Raw genomic sequence first — 24,984 nt, 5'->3', positions numbered from 1 at the left:
AGACATACCTACTGCCGGCCAAGTTTGATATCATCAGCAGAGACTTGTGCCGTAGGAGCAACGGAGATGATTCCCTCCTTCCCAGCCCCTGTATCCCCTGCTACACCTGAGAGGCTTGGCGAGGGGCCAGGACGCCCAGGAGGTTTCCAAGCTCTCTCCCAGGGTCCCCCGGCCAGGAGATACCTGTCAGAAGCAGGACTTGCCGCCTGGGCAGGCCGCCTTGTTACCCATGATGCTCTGCGGCCTCTCATGCAGAATCAGCAAATGAAATGTAATTGGGGGTTGGCGTTTTTGAGTCTTCCTCTTTCCCTCCAACATTTGGTTCCTTTTCCCTCCAGTACTGGGGCCCCATTTTACAGAGAATTAGCACTAGATGGGGGGCTGGCCGAGCGTTGCTTTCTGTGCCGCTCTGCAGACAGATCCTGAAAGGCCCTTTCTCCTCTCACACCGCAGCTTCAAAACCATCATCTACTACATCGACAATCAGTTTGAACGGTACCTTCATGACGAGAGCGGGTTGAACCGGCGCCATATTGTGGACAACCGCGTCCACTGCTGCTTCTATTTCATCTCCCCGTTTGGTCATGGGTAAGTACGGACGGCGGAGACTGATCTGAGGCACTTCCCGGAGTTAGCTTGCCAGCGGCCCCCAAATCGGTCAGGAACTAGGAGATGGGGCCATTTCTCTGCTGGCTGCCAGTGGGCCAACTCAATTAAAAGAGTCTTGGGGATCCCTGCGGCCTTCTGTTTTGTCTGCATTTGTGCAGGAATGTAATTTGACTGCGGAGTTGGCACTGAGCCACTGCGAAAAAGGATGCAACCTGGTGGCCATGTGTTGTTCCTCCCAGAGTGCCCTCAGTCGTGATTGAAATACATGAATGAACGGTCCTTGGCCACCACGTGCATCCTGATCCTTCGTGGAGACCTAAAAAATGGCCCTCGCTCTCTCCGACTCTTAGCGCTGGCCAAGAAGCGGTTGCGGGCCACTCCCTGGCCCGGTTGTTGATGTCCCTCCTGTTCTCTTTTCTTGGTGTCCTGCCAGCTTGAAGCCCTTGGACGTGGAGTTCATGAGAGCGCTTCACGGCAAGGTGAACATCGTGCCCGTCATTGCCAAGGCAGACACGCTGACCCTGAAGGAACGAGAGAGGCTGAAGCTTAGGGTAGGCGTGCGGGGCCGGGGCGGTCATGGGGCAGCCTCTGTTGGTCTAAAAGAGGATTCTGGGAACCTGAGGCAGCGGGCCTCCTGGGGAATGTCTTGGGAGGAATTTAATGTTCCTTTTAAGGAATTGCCAGGAGGTGGAAGTGGCTATTCAAATTTGGGTCCGTTCTTCTCGCTCCCTTGGAGGCATCCCTTGTGTAGGTGGTGCTGGGGTTGGGTTTTGAAGAGGAGGTGGTGATCCAGCTGGCAAAGAGGGCACGTGTCCAGCTGGCAGTCGGAGAGAGCCCAGGGAAGGTGGAAGGTGCCTTCTTACAAGCACCTGTAGGTGCGAGCATCTTGCCATAGGGCCATCGTACCCAAGCGGTGGAATGTGGAGCGGAGCGGCGAGGAGGAGCCTCCAGCACATCTCATGTTCATGAAACATTCGTTGATAGAGAGGAACGTTGCCATCGTTGCAGTGAGCTTGCCCTGGCGGACAAGACCTGGAGGGGGCGCCCACTGTACTAGTGGAGGGAATGACTCTTAAAAGGACCGTTATTGACCATTTCAATCAGGTTTGAAGGTCGCCTCATTTTATTTTATTTACTTTTTAACCCTCACCTTCCGTCTTAGAATCAATACTGTGTATTGGCTCCAAGGTGGAAGAGTGGTCAGGGCTAGGCAAGGGGGGTTACGTGACTTGTCCAGGGTCACACAGCTGGGAAGAGGTCAGATTGGAACCCAGGACCTCCTGTCCCTAGGCCTGGCTCTCACTCCATTGAGCTACCTAGCTGCCCCCTGCCTCATTTTAAATCAGCAAAATGGGGTTTTTTTTCTCAGTCAAAATAAAAAAGCAAAGTTAGCTTTTCTTTTTCCCGTCTACATGCTATTCTTTTTTCAAAGTAAGTTGTTGTTAATGCCTTTTATTTTTACATCATCTCTATTTCCCACTGTGTGCTGACCCTCGTCCTTCTCCCAAAGAACCATCTCTTATCATAAAAAATGTTTAAATCAAGGGGAGAAGGCGAGTAAAGCTCTACTGAACAAGTCTGACGGTAAGTTCTGTGCCTGATCCTTGTGGTTCCCCCTGCAGAGACCCTGGGGAGGTGCCTTCTTAGGCCTTCCCTTTGGGCTTTTGTAGCTTCGGGTTGCAGCTCTTATTTGTTGTTCCCATTCCTGCGGGGAGCTGTCGTCTGGTTTTCCTGGCTCGGCTCGCGTGACTTCGCCTCCCGGGTTCTTACAGCCCACTGGTTTTCCATTACGTCTGTGGGCCGCAAGTTACTCCCCAGTCCGTGGGCATCTGCTTTGCCTCCATGTCTCTGCTGGAGTATGTGAGGCCTTTTTTCGTTCTTGTTCTCTTCGGGGTACATGTCTGGCTCCCACATCTTCACTTGTGTCGGGGCCCTTGGACAGCCTGCTGACCTTAGCAGCAGGACACAGATTTCCTGTCTTAATGCGGAATTCTCTGCGCAGATCAGCCTTCAGTAGAGGCCAGGGGTCCAAGGCTTCGGACATGGCAGCCTGTCCCGAATGGGCGCATTTCTTAGTGAGATGCCACCCAATCCTGCCCCTTGGAGGCCTCGTGCCCTGGGCCCAGCCCAGCTTCAGTTCCAAGTGAAAAAGAAAGACCGATTGGATCGAAGGGATCCTCTCGGGATGCCCTGCATGGATCAGGTGAAGGAGCAGAGCTCTGCCGAAGCCACGGTTTTCTGGAGGGTCTGAGAAGTCCTTGGGCAGCAGCCCAGGGTTCTGAAGTGACGAAGCTGTAGCACTGCGACCCGGAGCACCTTCCCGTCCGGCCAGAGGAAAGAGGGGAGCCCTCTGTCCTGGGGCGCGATGACACATTTGTACTCGCAGGTTTTCTGAGGAAAGACGTGTGTCATGTCGTTCCAAGCAGCTGCTGCTTGGTGGAGGGCCGTGTCAAGTCATTCCAAGAAAGCCGCGGCGGTGTTTTCTCCAGGGACATGGCTGTGTATTGTTTGGGCTCCCAGCGCCTTGATGAGGAGAGGACGGATCAGTAGCAGGAGGCAGCCTTTGCCGCCGTGATCACAGGGGCTGAGAGGTTTTAGAAGTCGCTGCCATTTGGCGGCCAATCTGAGGTCTGGGACTTTTTGTTTGGAATTTTCAGACCAGGCCCAAAGAGTTCTTGAGAAGGAAACTCTGCTGAGAGCCATTCCTGTTTGGTCTTGCTGGATTCAAAGACCTTTTCCCCCAGCGTTTCCCCCCCCCACTTGAATGGGAAGCTCTGGAGGAAGCCAGCCTGCAGGCATGACTTCATGAGAGGGGAGCGGGCACTTGGGTGTTGGCGTGCTTCTTTTCTTCTTGACATTTCCCAGGGGAAGCTAATCTTCAGAAACACAGAACCTCTGGAGACCAATAAAGTGGAGGGCAGAAGGAGCCAAACGGTCTCATTGTTGAAACCACGGAATGGAGTTTGTTTTTATTGCCTTTCCTTTATCCTTCAGGAAGGCTCTGGGTTTAACAGCTGGGATGTGTTATTCTTGCACCCCTGGCTTTGACTTGCCCTCTATTGTTTCTGCTGCCTTCTTGTCCCTACCATCGCCGACAAGCTCAGGGGGATTCGTGTTTCATGTGCTAGCCTCCCGTTCCCTCCGAGACAGCGGCACCGGCCCCGCCGAGCTGTTCCAGAGGAGGAGCTTGGATCGTGCCCTGCTTGAAAACCCGAAACCCTGCCTCCATAGACAGCCTTGTTTTTCGTTGTTTCTGTTTGTGGGCCTTGCGGCCCTGGAGCTGAGATCCAGTCTTTTCCCTTCTAGAGGCGTCCCCCAAGCCCCCTCCTCCTTGCTCCCGTGGTTAGGGCCACCTCTTACGTTCCCCTTCTCTTCTTACTTGCCCCCAGAAGAGAAGCGTCTTGGGAGCCGACACGGCTTGGTTTGTGCATCCCCAGCACCTTCCAGAGGCTCCCAAATGGGACAGAACAACAAGGATCTCTGTCACAGGCTCCAGCAATATAGACCCAAACTTGTGTGCTCTCTGGGCCTTGATAAGTCAGCATTTACTTTTTCCTGGAGAAGATCCATAGAATCGTACTGAAAGGGCATCCCCCTTGCACATCTCCCCGCTGGAGTTCGTCCAGCCTCCTCCATTGAAGGAAGCTTCCTCTCTTTATCCCTGACTGCACCAATAGGAAGTCTTTCCTTTTGTCCAGACGCATTTTCCTTCTCTGCACCATGGCTCCTAGTTCTGGCCTTTGGAGCAGAACAGAACGTGATTTCACAAGACACCCTTCAGTTACTTACAGAATGTGGCCGCGTCATCCTGCCCACGGGTACCACGCCTCGACCTCCATGCCATTTCCCTGTGGACTGTTTAGCTTAAGGTTCCCCCACCCTGTCACTATGCCGCCGTTCTTTTAAGTTCGTGGGCACAGTTTGATACTTATCCCTGTTAAACTTCTTTTCATGAGATCTAGTCCATCCTTCTAGTTAATCCAGCGGAATGTTTCCTTCAGAGGCAGCACGTGACCCACCTAAGTCCTTTTTCATTTCACAAATGAAAATTAATCTTTCCCTGGGATGAGAATGACTTTGCGGGGAAAGAATAGAAATCCCCTCTTGATGTTTTCACTTACTCTGTGGGCCCTTTTCTACGTGGATGGCTTGATTGCAATACTCCAGTGACCTGTTTTCATCACTGTAGACACTGCCTTCACTGGCACAAGGCCACAGCCCCCTCCTTCCCCCTCGGGACAGCTGGTCTTTGTGCATTACTTTGGCCAAAGCTCTCTGGTGACAAGCACCTCCACGCTTCATCTTGGCCCTCAGATGGCAAGCTATGTGATCTCAGCAGCGTTAGGAGGGAAGAAAGGAGGTGAGAGTCCCCCCGCTGTCTGTCGCTGTGGTCAGATCACACATGGATTGTTGTGTTCAGTTCTGGGTTCATTGAGGAAAGCTAGGTGGCTCGGTGGATAGAGAGCCAGGCCTGGAGACAGGAGATCCTGGGTTCAAATCCTACCTCAGATGCTTCCTAGCTGTGTGACCTTGAGTAAGCCACTTGATCCCCATTGCCTAGGCTTTACTACTCTTCTACCTTAGAACCAATACAGAGTCTTGGTTCTAAGATGGAAGGTAAGGGCTATTGATAAGCTGGAGAGCTTCCAGAGGATGGCTACCAGGATGGGGAAGGGCTTTGGGTCCCTGTCAGATCAGGGGGAAATGGACACAAAACCTGAGAAGAAAAAACTCAGAGAGTAAGACAGCTGGAATCTGGGAAGGACCATCAAGTGGAGGAGGATCTGCTTCAGTTGGAAGAGGTAGAAACCAGGGGCAATGAAGTGGCTGTGTCAGAGGCCAATCAGAGTGGGCGTCAGGAAAAGCTTCTTGACGGTGAGATCTGTCCCAGAGGGAAATAAATAGGCTGCCTCAACAAGGTGAGCTCATCTCTGAGCAGAGGCTGGCCCACCACTTGGTGCTGGATGGACTTGATCAAGCCTTTGCTCTGAGATTCTAGGACACTCTGAAACATAAAAGATTGAAGTTTCCCGGCTATTTGAATTTTGTGAGTTGTTGTTTTTTTCCAATTTTTATTTTCAGTTCCAAATTCCAGATCCTCCCCATTGAGAAGGCACGAAATACGATACCCATTATACCTCTGAAATCATACCAAAATATTTCTGCATTTGCATGTTAAAGTGAAAAAAACTGCCCTGAGTTCATTAGTTCTCCGTCTGGAGCTAGATAGCATTTTATAGCATGAGTCCTATAGAGTCGTGGTAGATCACTGTACTGAACGGAGTAGCTACATCACTCATGGTTGATGGTCATTATAATATTACTCAGAGTCCATCTCATCCGTTATCCTCCCCTCCTCTCCCCCATTTTCAAGATGAAGAAACTGAGGCCCATTGAGTCCATTGAGAGGTCCAAGCAGCTTGCCCAAGATTCTGAAGGTAGTGATGATTAGAGGTGGAATTTAAACCCGCATCCTCAGACTTTAGAGTCAGGGTTTTTCACGTTGCACTGTGCTACCTGGTAGGCCTTGAAGGCAGGAAGACGAGGATTGGAGCCCAGGAAGGAACAGAGGCTGATGAGTTCAAACTGTGTCTGAAGAGTCTGGACTTTGAGTCAGAGTGGCAATACCGAGCCTTTGGCTTTTGGGAATGGACTCCACAGTCCTACTGCTAGCTGTGTGCTTCTGGGAATGCTGGCTCATCCACGCCAGCCTGGGACGGAAAGATTTTTGGTCAGTTGTAAATTCTCGAATATCTTCTGGGCTTCCAGGCAGGGCATAAATCCCTTATTCTGTGTGAATCTCCTGGAGAAAGGAGGCTGCCCAGGAAAGAAGCAGGAGGGTAGTACGATGCTTGGAGGATGTTCAAGGTGGCAAACCTTTTTATCTTAGAGGAGTTTATAGGACTTGAGAAAACATTCAGATACTGAGCTCTTGCCATGAGTCTCCCAGTGTCTCCCTCCCAGTAAAGAACCGTCTAACTAGTTATCACGATGGAAATGACTCCCTCGCCACTACGGAAAAGAACAACAGAGTTCTCCTTTCTAAAGTCTTAAGAGTCTGACCTAAGCTCGTGTGGTACCCCTTCAGGAATTTCATTAGAGAAAGAATGTCCATGGGAGCATGGATTATTAGTGAACTAATCCTGCTGCTTAGTATGTGACTGTCTATTCATATTCTTGTAACTGGAGAGCTTCCATTTTTCTTTTGAAAGGGAAGCAGAACTTTCCATGTCAGATAGAAGAGTTCAGATTTGGTTCTAGAGGTAATAGGGAGACATTAGAACTTCTTGAGCAGGGGAATAATATGGGTCACCCAGTTCTTTAGGAGAACCACTGGCAGCCAGGTGGAAGATGGAGAGAAGGGGAGATTGCAGAAACCTCACTGAGGAGGTGATTAGGGCCAGATCTAGGGGGCTTGTGCTACAAGTGGAGAGAAGGGAGAAGATGGTAGATATTATTGTGGAAGCAGAATTGTTGAGACTGATTGGACACAGGGGTGGAGGAGAGTGACAGATTGAGTTGCACGCCCAATTCAATGATCTGCTTTTCCTCTATTTTGTTGAATAAGCACTCAGGGATATAAATTTCCCCCTGAGTACTGCTTTGGCTCTACGAGAGTGACAATTTGAGAGAGACCCAAAATTGGGAACCTGGGTGAATGAAAAGGCGGTGGCAGTCTGATAGAAACAGCAAACTTAGAGAAAGGGGTGGATTTGAGGGGAAAGATAATGAATCTGCTTTGGACATGTTGAATTTGAGATGCCTCCGATGGTTAAAATGTAAAAAGACCTGGTGTTTAAAAGCAAAAGGTTTGTTTATGTGGCTTAGTTCTTTTCCCTGAACATGATGGATAAGTAAGGACTAGCGTGATGTTCTTATATCTCCCCATGGCAGGCCAGGCTCCAGATGGGGGCTGGTGCAGCCACTTCTCATGTCTTCCCGGTTCTCTTGGAGCTGGCATAGCCTCTCCTCACATCTCCAAGGTAAGCCAGGATTTCCTCAGAGGGAGCTGGTGTAGCCTGTGCTCACATCTCCCTGGTAGGCTAAGGGCTGGAATGGAGCCTTTCCTCATATCGCCACAGTAGGCCAGAATTTCCTAGGAGGGAGCTGGTGTCACTTTTCCTCACATCTCCGTGGTAGTTCAGGCCTTCCTAGGTGGGGGCTGGCCCAGCCTCTCCTCATATCTCCAGTGGTAGGCCAGGTTGTCACTGGTACGACCTGGGGGATACCTTTTCTCTGGGCTGGGTCTCCATTCACAGGCCTCTTTGCAGTTGCCCAGCACTTGACTCTGCAATGTAGTCCAAAGTTTTCTTGGGAGGGTCAGGAGGACCTCAGTAGAAGATCATGGTTGTAACCAGACCCAGAGCCCCTACAGACACTGTCTCCATACTGGTATGTGGTCATGTCATTTTTTTCTTTCTTCTCCTTCCATTCCTCACTCATAGATCCTTGATGAAATCTCTGAACATGGCATTCGGATTTATCAGTTGCCTGATGCAGACTCTGATGAAGATGAGGAATTCAAGGAACAAACCAAGGTCCTGAAGGTGAGCTCACTTTTTGCTCGTGTTGTTTTTTCTTGCTGACTCTATTTGCCAAATATCCCACTTGACAAAATTGTGATAATTCAGAAAGGGCTTTTATTGTTTGAAGACCTGGCATGAGCCTGTGAGTTTTTTCTGCCTTATTTCCCTCTTGAATGCCAGTCCTGGAAATGGGTGGAAGAGCCCTGATAACCATTTTTTGGGGTCTCCAATCCTGGGGCCTGCCATTTACTGCCTAAGTCACTTGAGCTCTGCAGGACTCAATTTCCTCAGCTGTAGAATGAAGGTTCACTACACCTTTCATCTGGTAGGAGCTGGGGGATACCTTTTCTCTGGATTGGCTCTCCATTCACAGGCCTCTTTGCAGTTGCCCAGCACTTGACTCTGCAATGCAGTCCAAAGTTTTCTTGGGAGGGTCAGGAGGACCTTAGTAGAAGGTTAAAAACTGCCTTCATGTTTCCCTTCCAACTCTGAGGTAGCCTAACTCCAGTATTATTCTAATCAGCTGAAAGAGGCTCATAGATCTCAAACTGGGAGGGACCAACCTTCTCTTTGAGAGATGAGGACCCAGAGTCTCAGAGAAGTGAAGTGACAAATTGTCTAGTGTCCCACAGATAGAAAGGGGCCTCATGGAGATTTGCACCCAGATTTTTTTCTTGTTTTTAAATACTCTCCAGATTTTATTTATTTATTATTAAAACAAATATTTTTCCATGTTTACATGATTCATTTTCTTTCCCTCCCCTTCTGCCTCCCCGCTCCCAGAGCTGACAAGCAATTCCTTTGGATTGTACAACTGTTGTCACTTGATACCCATTTCTAGATTATCCACTTTTGCAATAGAGCAGTTTTTTAAAACCCAAACCCCAAATCACATACCCATATAAACATGTGATAAGTCATATTTTTTCCTGCATTTCCGCTCCCCCAGTTCTTTCTCTGGATGTGGAGAGCTTCTTTCTCATAAGTTCCTCAGGATTGCCCTACATCATTGCATTACTGCTAGTAGAGAAGTCCATTACATTCAATTGTGCCACAGTGTATCAGTCTCTGTGTACAATGTTCTCCTGGTTCTGCTCCTTTCACTCTGCATCAGTTCATTGAGGTTCTTCCAGTTCACATGGAATCCCTCCAGATCATCATTCCTTACAGCACATTAGTATTCCTCACCATTGTATACCACAGTTTGCTCAGCCATTCCCCAAATGAGGGGCATCCCCTTATTTTTTTTGCCACCGCAAATAGGAATATTTTTATTTCTCTTTGGGGTACAAACCCAGCAATGGTATGGCTGGCTCAAAGGACAGGCATTCTTTTAAAGCCCTTTGGGCATAATTCCAAATCTGTGCAGCAGCAGCAGCAGGCCGACTCCCTCTCCTTTCTCTCATCCCCTGGACTTGACACCCTCTTTTATGAGTTAGCTCGGACAGATGGACGTGAGAAGTTTTCCAAGAGCCCTGAGGACATTCAGTAGCTAACTTTTAGGAATACGCATAGGACTGAAAGGGAGAAGGTGGAGAAAACCTGCTCTCTCCTAGTGTTGTTGGCCCTCGCTGCCCAGGAATGGCAGAGAGTGCTCTGGCTGGCATCGTCTCCTGCTGCAGGTCTGGCCCTCAGGGATCAAACAGAGGACTGACTTGGTGGGTGGGTAGGAGAAGGGAGACAAAACCTCCCAGCCTCCCCCCGCTGAGACCCTGATTGCTCCTCAGATGCTGTCCTTGTGCTGCACCCTCAGGTCTGGCAAGTCACATCCCACAGGGCTGTGGCTAACGAGCCTCAGACCTGGCCTTGGGCCCACTAGGTAGAGTCCTCTCCATGAATATGAATGCTTATTGCTATTGGTGTACATTCTCTGTGTCCATTTGTAAATGATGACAGGTGACTTCTTCTTTTACCCCCCTACCCCCTTTCAAAAAAACCCTCACCCTCCATCTTAGACTCACTACTGTGTCCTGGTTCCAAGGCAGAAGAGTGGTCAGGGCTAGGCAATGGAGGTCAAGTGACTTGCCCAGGGTCACACAGCTGGGGAGTGTCTGAGGCCAGATTTGAACCCAGGACCTCCCGTCTCCAGACCTGTCTCTCTGTCTACTGAACCACCCAGCGGCCCCCAGTCCCTTTTTCAGATAGAGGAGGGGGATGGGAAGAGGGGAGGGAAAGAACATGAGTCTTGTAACTGTGGAAAAATATTCTAAATCATCTAATTAAATAAAATTTTCAAAAAAATTAAAAATCCCTTTTAACTTTTCCTTAATCCAGATTTGCTGTAAAATGGGGAGGAGTAGGACCTCAGTCCTTTAATGTTGCACATTCATAAGAATACAAAGAGCTCAGCTTTGTTGGTAGGAAGGGAGGCTGGGTGGCGGGTGCTTTGAGCAGAGAGCAGCCTCAGAGGCTGGAAGACACCTTGTTCTCTCACTCCTGCTCGGGCCGGTCCCAGGCAGACTATACTAGCTGGCACTGGCAGGTGGGCAGGGCTCAGAAGGAAGCCCCCAGGCGCCGTGATCGCACTGGGGGGGCATCGTTGCCACCCCTCCTCACCGGGCCACTGAGGCCCGCCCAATGGAGCTGCTCATCGGAGCCTCCCCCGCCCGTTTCTGGGCCGCATTTGGAGCGAAGGCTTGGAGCCTTGTGGGGAGCCAGAGAGGGGGCCCTGCTGGGCAGAGGACCGTGGAACCAAGGAGGGCCCATCATCGCCCCTGAACTGCCCTGGCGCGTAGGCTTTGGCTCGGTCCCTGGGCCTCCGAGGTGCCCAGGCACACTAGAGCTTTGCTCCAGCTGGGATGCGTTGGACCACAGAGGCTGGACCCAGCCCAGCCCCTGAGGCTCGGCCGTGGCGCTGGCCATCGTGGACTGTGGAAGGAACGCCCCTGCTTGGGCTACTTCCCGAGCCCTCCCTTCCCTTCCACTGAGCTTTGGCACCAGCGGGAGCCCCAGAGTCCGACGGCAGCCAGGCCAGCTGCAGGGCATTCTGGGGAGCAGAGCAGGGAGCACTGACTGGCGCTCCCTCCTTTCATGATCTTCCGGCTCTCGGGTACAGATGCCGAACTTTTGTCCGCCCCGGGGAGGCTCGGGCCGCTGGGCCAGAGGCCTTCGTCCGCGTCTGCTCCGTCCGAGACGCCCTCCTCACGGTCCATGGTCGTCCCCTTGCCTGGGGCTCTCGGGCCGGCCTAGAGGGGCCTTTTCTGTAGCTCGTGCCCCAGCATGGCCCCTCGCCGGCTCTCTTCTTGGTACCCGTCGCTCTGTGCTCTCTCGGATCCCAGCCCAGTTTTCTCTTGTTCCTCGTTCCTGACTCTCGTCCCCGCTGGGCACTTCCTCTTTGTTCTTGTCTTTTCTCTGGTCACAGCTTCAGCCTCTCCACTGGCTTGTCTCTTTCCTGCTGCGAGCATCGACAGAGTGCCTACTGCGCGCACCTCACCCCCAAGTCAGCCGTTTCCCCAAAGTCCACTCTTCTTGCCGTCTGGCTCTTGGACTTAACTGCGCATTGCCCTTGGCATCTTAAATGCAGCGCATCCCAAGCAAACAGCTAGCTTGCCCGACACTTGGCCTTCTTCTGAACGTTCCCATTGATTAATGATGGTCCGCGTAATAACTCCCATTTTCAGAGTACTTTAAGGCTTTACAAAGTGCTTTACAAACGTCTCATTTCAGCCTCACAACCCTATGACACGGTTATCGTCATGTCCGTTTTACAGATGAGGAAACTGAGGCAAACAGGTGCAGTGACTTGTCCAGGGTCAATAAGTGCTAGGAAGTGTCTGGGGCCTATTCTGAACTTTGGTCTTCCTGACCCCAGGGCCGTGCTGCCTCGTTTCCTTTGAGGCTGCCGTCCTTCCAGGCACCCAGGCTCACCAGCTCACAACAATCCTTCCTCATTTCCCGTGGTCTCTGCCTCTTCCCCCTTGGTGCATGCGGGTCTTCGTCACATCTTGTCTGGGCTAGTGTAGCTGCTCCCTCACAGAGCTCCTGGCCCCGCCTCTCCTCATCCCACGCCGGCCTCTACGCAGCGGCAGAGCCCCTTCCTCAGGCTCAGGAGTCTGCAGTGACTCATCAGACTCCCCCACGCTGACTCTAGCCCGTGGATATGGGGCAGCCCAAAAGACCTCGGTTCAAATCCTGCCCCGTGATGCTTGCCTTCTGTGTGACCCTGGACAAGTCACTTCTCTGCCTCGGTGTGCTCGCCTGTGAAAGGAGGGCTCTGTGCTCCTCTCTGCCTGGAGCCCATCTCCTGCCCCCACTCGTCATGCAGGTGCTCCTGGAGCACGACGCCGCATTTGCCATCTCTGGCCGCCCCTCCGCCCTTCTTCCCGTGTGGCAGCGTGGCTCCGTCCCTGCTCTGCGGCTGTGCCCGGGGGACGGGCGCCTCTCCAGGCAGGGCCCCCTTTCCTTCCTGCTCCTCACCCTGCCCAGGCCTGCCCCCGGAGCCTCTGGGCGGTCTTGGGCAGCTTCCGCTTCCTCTCCGGGCCACTGGAGGGTCTCTGAGGCTCCCCCACTGCAGCCCTGACTCCATCACGGCAGGACCGTGGCTCCCCGGGGCAGCCGGGGGAAATGATGGGAGCCTCGGCTGCCTTCTCATGTCCTTCCCAGAGTTCTTCCCAGAATGTGCCTCCCGGCTTTAAACCTTTACCTTCCGTCTTAGACTGCAGAAGGGCGGGAAGGGCGAGGCAGTGGCCTTAGGTGACTTGTCCAGGGCCCCCTGGGCGAGGCGCGGAAGCGTCTGAGGCCGGAGGAGGTCTCGGGACTCTGCCTGCGGGAGGGCACTTCTCCTGGCCCGCGTGGGGGCTTGCCTCTGCCCTTTCCTGCGTCCAGGCCGGGTTCAGTGTCTGCGGGCTGCTGTTGCAGGCGGTCTAACACTTTGTATTTTAAAGCTGACATTAGCCAAAGGGACTCGTATTTTAAAATCACTCAGTCCGATGTTTGAGATTGGCCAGAGCTCCAAAGCCCGCCCTCGAGTCCTGGCTTCTCTGCCGGCTCTCTGGGGGACTTCGGGGCTCCCCCCTTGCGTGGGCGTCACTTGGCTTTTCTCTAGCTCACAGCCTCCTGAGGGCAGCCTGCCCAGGACCAAAATACCAGGAACCCCGAACAGAACAGCTAATCAAGCAAGGGATGCCCTATTCTAAGATGGAGGCAGGCTGCGGGGCCCCCCAGCCCCCCGGAGCCAGACCCCGCTGGGCCGGGCATCTCGGGTCCTCTCCACCCTGGAGCCCCGAGCCCCTGGGCCTGTGATGACTCTAAACACCGCCTCCCTCCCTTCCTCTAGGCCAGCATGCCGTTTGCCGTGATTGGGTCCAACCAGCTCATCGAGGTCAAAGGGAAAAAGATCCGGGGCCGCCTGTATCCCTGGGGTGTGGTCGAGGTCGAGAACCCAGAACACAACGATTTCCTTAAGCTGCGGACCATGTTGGTGTGAGTAGATGCCCCGTTCAGGCTCCGAGTGGTCCCCCTTTTTCGTGGGGTTTGGAGGTATTTTCCCCTCTGAAGGCCTGAGAGGGAGTCACTTGATTATAGGAAACAAGATTAAGTTCATCCCTGCTTGGTTGTAATAAAGTGGCTGCAAATAGGGCCGGGGGGACAGCTGGGCTCGGGCTTCCTGCAAGGAAGCGCTTGCCTTGTCAGGAGCCCCCACCGGTGGTTGCCAAAGTAATGTTCTCCCTAGAGGGAGACTAAAGAAGGGGGAAGGCAATGGGCGAGTGAGGATGTGAGGCTCAGAGAAGAGGGCCTAAAAGAGCAAATGGGGAGAATCTGTGCCCAGGAGTCGAGATCCTTGCTAAGAGAACGCGGTTATTGAGGAGCGTCCCGGGGTCTACTTTAACTTTCCAGGAGGCCGGACATTGAGGTGCTGCTGTCTAGCCTGTTGGAGGAAGAGTCCTTGGACCCATCTCGGGCCTTGGTTCCCTCTTCTGGACCAGGAGGGGCTGCCGTCTCCACAGGGACGTGGCCCTCTCTGGGGGGCCGCCGGGCGCCAGGGTTCCAGGAGCTCGTCCCCACCAGGGCCAAAGCTCCTCGATTCCCCAAGAGACCAAGCTCGCCGAGGGAAGAGGATTCCATTCCTGAAGTTCAACCTCTGTCCGTCTGGAGTGGAAGAGCTTGAGAGTCCATGTTTGTCCTTGCCCTGGCTGGAGAAGGCGGGCAGGGAACTGGCCAGGGGCTTCTGGAAGCTCCGTGAATGGCCCTTTGCTGCCCTCTAGTGATGGCCAGGGACGAAGTCGGCCGCCGTTACCAAGAAGCCTCCATGAGGCGGGCACTTTACAGAAGGAAAGCGAGGCCCCTGGGAGGAAGGAGCCAGTGTGTGATTCCACCCTGCTCCCCCTGGGAAGGGAGGGAGGCACCTCGGAAAAGGAGAGGCCGGACGGGCTCCTGGCCACGGGGCCCCTCTGACCCACAATCCTCTCCTCTCCTGCGGCCCAGTCGCGTTTAGAGGGGACGTGACGATGGAAGAGGGGCTTCTTATGGGCTTGTCTTTGTGGAATGCACATCTGTATCTGCAGAATCTATATTTTCCTCAGAGCTCACCATGGGAAATGTACGCCTCAAGAAGGGCTCAGTCTGGGGTGCTTTGAGGTTTATTATCTTTTATTTTTACTTCTTAGGCTCTGCCTTCTGTCTTAGAATTGATACTGTGTAGTGGTTCAGGGCAGAAGAGCAGCAGTGCTAGGCAATGGGGCGAAGTGACTTGCTCAGGGTCACACAGCCAGGAAGTGTCTGGGCTGCATTTGAACCCAGGACCTCTCGTCAGCAGGCCTGGCTCTCCATCCACCGAGCCACCCAGCTGCCCCTTGCTTTAAAGTTTATGAATCTTCATTTGGCAGACGAGAGGGCTAAAACTCCAGGCCGGTCAGGAAGGGCCGTGACGTAGCATCTGCTAGTCCGTACTGTTAGCATTGGTGGGGGGGCCTCAGGGGCTCTCCAGTTCAGCCCCGGCCTCCCGAGGACTTCCCAAGACGGCCCATGGACGAGTGGCCACCCCGCCTTTGCTCGGAGGCCAGCAGGACCCCCACTCCATGAGCACCCCTCAGTGCTGGGGAGAGGAAGATGAAGCCACCCGCCGGTGCTCTCAGCCAGGCCACGTTCCTCCTGCGTCAGAGGGCCTGGAACGCCCCCAGCTCTAATCTCGGAGCCAGAGCCCGGCCGGCCCCTCCTTGCCAAGCCGAAGCGGGTCCGGAGGGGACGGTGGCCAGAATGGGGCCGTGCCTCGTGAGACCCCCGAGGGCCAGAGGGGGGTCTGCAGGTGTCCGAAAGAACTTTGAGTCGAGACCTATTGTGCTGCTCGGTGAAGAGGCCGGAGTGAGGCAGAAGTTGTGGAGGCAGGCTTGGGTTCAATGGAGGAAAAGCCTCCTAAGGCCCAGAGCCGCCCCAAAGGGAATTGGAGGCCCTGCCCACGGGAGGACTGTGGGTGGAGCTTCAGGCTGAGCTGGTGGCCTCCTTCCCTGGGGCAGTGCGGTGCCTGGATCCAAGGCAGCGCCTGCGTGCCAAGCTCGGCCTCCTGACTCGTCCCCGGAGCGCGTCTTCACGGTCTGAGCTCCGAAACGTCGAGCGTGCTGACCCAGAGGAAGCATCTCGGGACGCCCAGAATCTGGACACGTCTGGCCGGCGGGGTGCCTGGCTGGCGTCCTCGAGGCGCTCCCCCTGCCCTGGTCCGCCCTCACTGGCGTGGCTGGGCATTGACTGCCTGCAGCAGGATTCTGGCCCGGAAGAGTCCGAGACCCTGGCGCGTGGCGCCCTGTCAGCATCCCTTTGCTGCTGGGTACCACCAGCTTCAGCCAGCAGTGCCAGGGCAGCCGGGGGGCAGTAGGGAGAGTGCCACCGCTCTTCCCGAGTCTAAATCCAGCCTCAGAGACCTCGGAGCTGGGTGACCCTGGGCACGTCCCTCCACGCTGTTGGCCTTGGTCTCCTCCCCTGTCAAATGAGTTGGAGAAGGAGATGGCCAACCGCGCCAGGATCGCGCCTGAACAGCAACCCCAGGGATGCCAGCCTCGGCCAGGCTCGCAGCCGGATCATGTTCCCCAGGCTGGCATGGGCAGTCGTGGATGGAGGACCCGGTGCGGCTCCAGGCACCTGGAAAGCCACCATTGGCATCATCTGTGTTGTACGGCATTGCCATTTTTCAAGAACCATTTCCTGACTTCATCTTCACTTGGCCTGGCCAGACTTGACTGTGAGTCTGACGCTCCTGGTCTGTGGGGCGTCCCCATGGAGAGCCTCACTCCACTTTGGGGCAGCTGCCCTGCCTGGTTTCAGTCCCAACAGCAGCGCATCCCTTCTCATGGTGCCCCCCTGTGGCTCCCCCAAGCCTTGGCCAACTCCAGCTCCTCCAGCCTCCTCCCCCTCCCCCAGTGCCTTCCTTTAGAGAGGTTGGGAAGCTCCTTGAGGGCAGGGCTGGCGCTCTTTTGATTAGCGGCACCCCTAGAGCTTGGCGCAGCAGAGGCTCTTCATAAATGCCTACTGGACTGGGCACATGCAGGACTGTAGCTCACGGGAGAGACTGGCTGGATCCACAGATTGGAGATCCTCTGCATAGAGGTTGGCCCAGGAAGCCGAGGAGGTCACTGAGTGAGAGAGTGCTGAGGGGGAAGAGAAGCGTCTGTGGGGTGAAAGGAAGCTTGCTCTCGCAAAGGATCCTGGGAAATTACCGGCACTTTCCACTGGGCAAGAAGCTTACCGTCTAGTGCGAAGGCCAGGGCAGGCAAAATGGCTGGACAGATTCGAATGTGAAACCACCTTGGGGAGGTCTGAGAGGAATCCCAAGACATCTCACTTCACAGAGAGGTGGGGTCATGGGTCACAGGGGGCCTCCTGGCGCAGATGCAGCCCAAGCCAGTCTCGCTTACGGGGAATGGCAAGAGGCTACAGTAGGAGCCTTCCCAGAGTCAGACTTTCAAGTGGATTGGGACCACCCTGGGCAGCGAGGACGGCCAAGGAAGATCCAGAGTTCAAGCTTTCCCTGCAGTTCTCCGGCTCCTACCCCACATAACCCTCCTCCTGAGAGGCTTGTCACACACTGTTACCCTCCCAGTGTGGACACCCAAGGCTATGGGTTTGGAAAAGTGGTCCTCGAGGATCCTCCAGGACACGGGGGAGCCCTGTATGACGTCAGGCCCACCCTAGAATCTATCCAGAGCCTGCTTGGAGAGGCCAGCCTTGATAGCCCATTGAACGTAGATACTTTTGAGCTGTGGACAAACCCCCAAACCTTGGAAAACCTCCACAAAGCAGGTGTCTAGTGTGAGCCTTAAAAATTCCCAGACCCCACTTCATAAGGCTGGGTTAAGACCATTCCCCATTTGGGCAGTGAGCTCCACTTCACCATACTTAGGCATGCCCTGGGGGAAGATAAAGTGGTAAACTCTTTGCTGAACAATGAAAAGTACTTAAACCCATACTTAAGCCATGCCTGTTTTAGGACTACTACAAAGGGGTGCTAAGTACCTATAAAGGTCAGGCAACTGGTGAACTACATGGGACAAAGAGGTGAGAAAGTTACTCAGAGATTCTAGTCTACTCAGGTGTGGATCACTAAAAGGATTAGTCTACTCAGGTGTGAATTCAGATGGGCTGTCCTTTGGAAACGTCTACTGTGATTGGTAGATGTAAGGACTTAGGGGAGGTGACAGAGGAGAAATTGCCCTTTAAATAGGAGCTCAAGGACTTTCTGAAACATTCAGATTGAGGATTGAGCTGGTGAAGTCAGCTGAGATGATGCTGGCCTGGTGTCACTAGAATCCTTGCTTGGACAGATCTTGTGGTGAGTGATTAAGGACTGACTGATCTTTTCTCTTAGGGCTTAGGCCTGGGTTGGCCAGGACTGGCCAGGGCCGGCTTATCCTTTTCTCATTATTCCCTTTTTTCTCTCTTTCTTTCCTTTTCTTTAATTCCTCATTTGTATTAATTAAAATCTCTATAAAACCCAGCTGACTTGGGTATATTTGAATAATTGGGAATATTTCCCTGGCGACCACCTTATATTTGATTTAAAAACAAAACACTGTAGTGAAAACATATTTCCTGCGGTCACAACTTACTCATTCACTCTTATATCTACTACAATTTAAGTCTTCCCCATTTTAATCACTACAGTTTATGACACCCGACCATTTTAACTATTACAGTTTATGGCTCCCACTCTTTTAAATCTTACACTAGCCAGGGGCCCTGACCCTTGTTCCCCAGCCCCCCTTCCCTTCATTTTGTGTTTGTGGGTGTATCTTCTGCCTTCTTCATGCCATCTTCTCTCTATCCACTCCTCTGTACAGGACTCAGTATCATGGACCTTTCCTTTGTATATTTTTCTTTTTTTTCTTTTCCTTAACGAAGTCTCTATTCCAGCCCTCAATATCAATGTATAAATTTTTTTTCAAAATAAAATATATAGGGAATTTCTATAAACATATAACATCCCCCAAGTGATCAAAGGAACAAATATGAACAAATAGTTTTCAAAATAAATGACTACATGAAAAAAATAGACCAAATCACCAATAGTAGGAAAAAATTCAAATGAAAAATCTACAAAATTTTACCTCAAATTATGTAGATTGTTAAGAGAGGAAAAAGATGAAGAGTCAGTGTTGGAGAGGATATGGAATGATAGGCACACTATGCATTATTGGTAGAATGAATGTGGGAATATGTGCACACTGATGCATTGTTGGTGAAACTGAAAAGTGATCCAACCATTCTGAATATCACTTTGGATCGATGCAAGAAAAGTTATTGAACTATCCATGCCCTTTGACTCCATATTGGACATATACCCCAAAGAAATCAAAGTCAGAAACAAAGGTCCATTATATACTAAAACTTTTATATCAAATAGTACTCTTTATTTTATGGCAACAAAGTGAATGACTCAGGGAGCAACTAGGTGGTGCCAGAGTGCCTAGAGCACAGGACCTGAAGCCAGGAAGACCCAAGTTCAAATGTGGCCTGAGATGCTTACTAGCTCTATGACCCTTAGCTCAGAAGTTTCCTCAGCTGTCAAATGGGGACAATACCAGTGCCTACTTCACAGGGTTGTTCCAGGATCAAATGAGCGAATCATTGTAAGGCCCTTGGCCTAGTGCCTGGCACACAGCAGGTGCTTCCTCATTGATTGTTCCCTCCCTTTCCTCCTTCCTCAATGGGAAAATGCCTGGAAGATTCTGGTTGCATAATATGCAACAAAGAATGACAAATGTGGGAAATTCAGAGAAGCATGGGAAGATTGGTATGAACTGACAGAATCAGACAAGCACAACCAAGAGACAGCGACTGTCCCACGACTTGGACATCATACCGGTATCAGCACACAACAACCAATCATAACAGCAGTCAGCAGAGACACAGAGCTCCAAGGTTTGCCCCAATATCCTCTCGCCTGGCCTGGGCCACAGCCCCGGGAGGTAGAGGCTACGGCGACCCCCACTTGACTGGGAGGTAACGGAGGCAGAGAGTGGCGAAGGGCCAAGGCCACACAGTGGGAAGTGTCGGAGGCTCTTCCTGATCCCAGGCTCAGCTCTCTGCCCAGGATGTCCCCCCAGGAACAGAGAGACCAGGGGAGGTCTAGGGAGAAGAGCTGCGGTAGCGTCCTCCCTCCCTCCTGGCACACAGAAGGAGGAAAGCATGGCCTCCGTTTTTAGGAAGGCCGAGGTTTAAAAGGAAATCCGTTGTCTTTTCAGGTCTGAGTGTTCTCTCTCCCTTCCTTCCCTTGAGGAAAACCAAACCATGAGCGCAGAGTGAAGACTCTGATCAGCACCTTCGGTGGGCCAGGCCCCGTGCTTGGTCCTTGGGCTGGCGCTTCCTAAATGTGGAGGTGGGGATTTGGTGGAAGTCAGAGAGAGGCAGGAGCTGGGAGGCCGAGGCCAGGGCAGAGCTTCTCCGTGTGTGGGCCATGATGACGGTGCCTAGTGACTGAGCACTTACAAACATGCTGACCCAGCACGTGTGGACTCTTTTCAGAACACACATGCAGGACCTGCAAGAAGTGACCCAAGATCTGCATTACGAGAACTTCCGCTCGGAGAGGCTCAAGCGCAGCGGCGGGTGAGTGTGCTCTGGCCCCTGGCCTGGACTGCCAGGCTGGGGAGGGGTTGGGGGGGGGATGGGGCACAGGGGCCCTCTCTGGGGCCAGAGGGGGGCTCCCAGAAGAGCAGCACTGAGGGGTGAGCTGGCTGCAGGCCTGGGGCAGAGCGCGTTGCTGTCATTTCCTCCGGGTCTTTTTCTTCACATTTTCATTCCGCCCTTGGCCCACACAGTCCTCTCTGACCGTAAGTTCTTCCTGGCTCCCTTCTGTTCTGTTCTGGCCTTGAGTGACTTCCTGTGAACTGGCATATGCCCAAGCGCGTTTCTCTTCTGTTATTGGGGGGTTCTTTCTGTCTCGGGGTGCTAAAATGGGAATTTGGGGGGCTATTAGAGAGTGCGGTTTGATTATTAGCAAATAAACCCTGAAAACCAACTGAAGCCGAAGGACCGTTCACATTTCTAGAAGGCTTTCAGCTTCACAAAGTGCTTTCTTCTCAGCTGTCCTAGGAGTTAGGCAGGGCAAGAAGTATTCCCATTTACCAATGGGAAACCAAGCCCCAAGAGAGGAATGGCTTGGGCCAAGGCATGTAGGCTGTGTTTGAGTCCGGATTCGAATCCAGGACCCTTGACTCCAAAGCAGCCCACTGACTACATTACTTACCCTCCAGGTACCTGAAAATCTTGACAGTGCCATTTGCCCTGCCTCCCGGGGGGGGGGGGGGGGCTCAGACACCGTTGGGGTCCTCCTGGCTCTGCCTGACCCAGGCTGTGCCGTGTTTGTGTCTTTTAGGCCCGAAGGGGAGGAGGGGGTCGACAAGGACCGGATCCTTCAGCAGAAGGAAGCCGAGGTAAGGATGCCCCGACAGCTCGCCCAGGGCTTCTCTAGATGAAAAATGGTGCCCCCAAACTGGCTTTGTTTAAGCTTCGAAGAAGCGTCTGGAGACTTCCCTGAGGGGAGCCGGGCCTTCCTGAGGGATGAGAATTTTATAAACCCACAGAAGGACCTGTAAGCTGGGCTGGCTTTGGGATGGACTGTCAAGTGGCCACCCGTCTGCCATCAGACACATTCCCCTCCCAGGAGGCCCTTCCCTCAGCCTCGTTCCCTGCGAGCTCCTCCGGGGCCAGGAATCCCGAGCTCCACGCCAGGGCCACAGCCTCTGGCTCCTGGGAGGCCCCGGCACTGAGCCCTAGGAGGGGGCCCCTGCGAGGGGGCCCTCAAGTGCTCTGGGCCAGGGAGGGAGGGGACTTTTCCTCCAGAAAGTCACTCCGTGTTACTTGTAGTGTTTGCTCACCCAGGAGGGATTGTGGGGGAAGCAGCCCCCAAGCTCCTCTCTTCCTGCTCCTGGTGGAGCCTGAGCGCTGTCTCTGTCTCTGTCTCTGTCTCTGTCTCTGTCTCTGTCTCTGTCTCTGTCTCTGTCTCTGTCTCTCTCTCTCCCTCCCTCTCTCTCCCCCTCTCTGTCTCTGTCTCTGTCTCTCTCTCTCTGTCTCTCTCTCTGTCTCTGTCTCTCTCTGTCTCTCTCTGTCTCTCTCTCTGTCTCTCTCCCTCTCTCTCTGTCTCTGTTTCTCTCTGTCTCTATCACTGTCTCTGTCTCTGTCTCTCTTCCAATAATCTCTTGAAATTCTCTGGGTATTAACGCTTCCTGGGCAGCAGGCTTGGCCCCCACCGTCTATCCCCAGGCCTAGAATCCCCCCCTTTCGCCCGTCTGCCTTGTGGAATCCCAAGTTCCTTGAAGACTCTGCTGGTCTCCTGGTTGGCAGTTCTGCCTCCTGTAGTCATTGCTGTCTCGTCTCTTCTCTGTCTGGACCGTCTGCCTCTTGGGGAGGGGGCGCTTCTTGTCTGCGCCCCTTGGGCCCGAGCCCAGGACCTCACACGGAGTAGGGGTAGATTCGATCTCGCTGAGTCGCTCCTTCCCCTCCATGCAGTCGAGGCTTCTGACTCGCCGGCCTCAGTTCAGAATCTGTTCTGAACATGGATCCCGGTGCTTAGACCTGGAATGTCCCCCAGGGGGTCCATACGGAGACCCCGAAAACCTCATTGTGTATTCTTCGTGCAAGTGGGACCTCAGAGATCATCTGTGCCAGCCTGACCTTTAATAGGGGGGAAACTGAGCCAGAGGCTGAAAGAAATTAAGGGATTGGAATGGCAAAGCTGGGAGTCACAAATGTGGCTTGTTCCCCTGAGGCCACACTACGTCTTGTGCTGGCTTCTCAGTCAGTTTTAGGAGGTATGTCTACTAGTCTCGGAGTCAGGAAGACCCGAGTTCAAGTTTGACCTCAGACACTTCCTTGCTGTGTGACCCTGGATAGGTCACTGAACTGCTGGCTGCCTCCATTTGCTCATCTGTAAAATGGTGATGATAATAATAGTGCTTCCCTCCCAAGGTTGTTGTCAGGATAAGATGGGATCATATTGGTAAGGTGCTTAGTGAGCCCAATGCCTGGCACACAGTAGGTCTTATTGACTCTTTCCCTTCCCTGTTTAGCAAGTTGGAGGCTTTCTTCTAACCCTTGAACCTTTGGTGGGCTCTTCCTTCCCCAAAGACTGAGGAGGCCCTTGAAACCATTTCCCCACGCAGGGTGCTGTTGGGCGCAGGTTGCATATGGCCCGTTTATGCCTTTCCTCTTTGCATGGCATCTGCATCATCCGCCATCTTGATCCTCTCCAGGCCATGGTGTCCATTGGTTTGCAGCCTCATAGAGAGAATGTCAGTGGTGTGAGGTGGGCTTTGTGGCCGGGAGCAGCTTGAAAGGGCTGCCTGGTGTCCACGTACGCTCCAGCCCAGCCCTGTTCTCTTCAGGCCTGCTCCTTGCTCCTTGTCCTTCTGCAGCTGGGTCCCCATCAGGGCTCCAAACGATAAAAAATTGTTTTTGAATTGGCTCAAAAAGGGAGTGCAAGTGCTGCTGGGAACACAGCCGACCTTTTCATTCTTCGGTGGTCCCGCAACAGGTCGTGTTTCTTTGGCCTGGGGCCATGGGGGGCTCCTTTACATACTCTGCTGGTGGGTGGTCTCTTTAAGAAGGGCTCTAAGCAGGCAGGCCAGTCCCCGCTCCGGGCACCCAGGTCTGGGGTGCCTCCTGCCCCTTCTGCCATTTTTCCTCCAGCTGTCATTGCCATGAGAAGTCGAGAGCATCCCCCCCCCTCCCGCCGCCCTCTCCTGCCTCCCACTGCCTCTGTCCCCTTCAGCACACGCCAGGGGCAGTCTGTTGGCCTCGTGCTGTCCCGCAGAGGGGCCCAGCCTGCCGGGGAGACCCAGCCTTGGTCTTTTCTGAATGCCGCCACTTCTCGGGAGATCGTGAGGAAGAGGCAGTTTCTGGTTTGTGAGCTTGCGCCCAGCCCAGCCTTGGCAAATGGGTTCGGGCTGGGAGCGGCCTTGGCAGAGAGCCAACTCGGGAGAGCCGACTTGTCTCTTGCCCTTGGCCAGTGTGGACAGCAAGGAGGTAGGCCGGCTCGGGCCCACGGCGTCTCCCAGAGGAGCTCACTTGTCCCGGCGCCTGCGGAGGCTTTTCTGTGCAGGGCTCCTCGGCGCACGCTCCTGGAGGCCTCATCGTTCCTGGCAGGAACAAGCCGTGCATAGATGGCGCTCCGGCATCTGTTGGCAGCAGAGCCTTTGCTCCTGATCTTTCTGGGACGTGTGTGTAGGCCAGTCCCAGGAGCGCCATCTTGGGCAGCACAATCGATTGGAAAGAGCCTGGCCTGGGGTGATTCACTGCTCTTTCCCTCAAAACGGGGGACCCCTGCCTCTGGGGGATGCCCCGAGCCAGATGGAGTGATGCCGGGGCTGGGGGCCTCCTCCCTATGGGTCACCGTTCTAATCATTAGGGCTCCCGTCTCCCCGTCCTGTGTCCTCAGGGGCTGGGAGAAGCCTTCATGGACCGCCTGCACAGCCCACCTTTTTCACCATGCATTTTGTGGGCAGCATCCTCGGTGCTTCCGCATTTCTTCTGTGTTTCTGTGACCGAGGAGAACAAGCAATGAGGACGCTGGTGCTAGTGATGCTCCAGCGTATGAACTTGGACAAGCCTCATGACCTTCCTTGAAAGGAAAAAGACTCTTGTCCCTGCCCTGTCGGCCAGCCAGGTGGCCCATTCCCGCAAGAGTCCTCGCCATGCTTCCCAGTAGCTGGGGGCCCCTCGACCAACGTCCAGAAAAGCGTCAAACCAGGAAGCAGGAGGAGTTGGCTTCCCGGGCGTCCTTGGCACCCTCACGGAGCGCGTCCGGCAGAGCCCTTTTGTGTCAAGCCCTGGGACTCTGCAGGGTGCCCAAGGAGACCCATAATCCTAGAAGAAGGTGCAGCCTGGCTATCCGCATGGGAGAAGTCGAGCGCATGAGAAGTCCCGCTTGTGGGAAGGCCCCGGAACAGCTCGTCTCTGGGCGGCTAACAGCTTTGCCATAAGGCCCAACGGAAGACACAAAGCAAACAGATACGCAGCAAATAGGAGTTTCCCCAAGCCCTGGGGGAAGGGGAGAGAGGGAGACTTCAGGCAGGCCTTCTCCCAAGGGCTAGAGGGAAGGAGGAGTGTGGATCACCGTCTTGGGCCTATAGTCTGGATGGCCCACAATGCCCTGCGCCTCGAGTCTGGCGCTGGCAGCCTGGCGTCTCCTTGAGCACTTGAAGAGGGAAGGGGGTAATGATGCATCCTAGTCAGCCCCTCTGCCGCCTGAGGTGAAGGTAAAATTACCTGGAGAAGGTGTTGACAGGGGGGAATTCTGGGAAATTTCTGTCCCCACACCAGCAGCTGTTCATCTAGGATTCCAGACCTTTTCAGCACAACTGGGGAAGTCCAGGAAAAGAGAAGCAGGAAATAGAATGAGGACTCACACTTGGTATTTTTACTG

The 24,984-nt window shown here is 53.6% G+C and overlaps 1 protein-coding gene across 7 annotated transcripts in view; it reads left to right on the top strand.

The window, feature by feature from the left end:
* LOC100029569 (septin-2) overlaps positions 1 to 24,984 on the top strand; it is a 123,264-nt gene that overhangs the window by 40,390 nt on the left and 57,890 nt on the right. For 5 of the 7 annotated variants that reach the window (XM_007490475.3, XM_007490473.3, XM_007490474.3 and 2 more), the window contains 6 exons: positions 454 to 588; positions 1,043 to 1,160; positions 8,055 to 8,156; positions 13,411 to 13,556; positions 20,085 to 20,168; positions 20,938 to 20,995. In XM_007490475.3, coding sequence (XP_007490537.2) covers positions 454 to 588; positions 1,043 to 1,160; positions 8,055 to 8,156; positions 13,411 to 13,556; positions 20,085 to 20,168; positions 20,938 to 20,995 — 643 coding nt within the window. The remainder of the gene's footprint in view (positions 1 to 453; positions 589 to 1,042; positions 1,161 to 8,054; positions 8,157 to 13,410; positions 13,557 to 20,084; positions 20,169 to 20,937; positions 20,996 to 24,984) is intronic. The other 2 variants (XM_016432523.2, XM_056821408.1) reach the window with 1 other exon arrangement.

The sequence above is a fragment of the Monodelphis domestica genome, chromosome 3 (assembly GCF_027887165.1).
Source record: "Monodelphis domestica isolate mMonDom1 chromosome 3, mMonDom1.pri, whole genome shotgun sequence".
NCBI lineage: Eukaryota > Metazoa > Chordata > Mammalia > Didelphimorphia > Didelphidae > Monodelphis > Monodelphis domestica.
The sequence above is the reverse complement of the archived record's forward strand: the minus strand, read 5'-3'. Positions and strand labels throughout refer to the sequence as shown.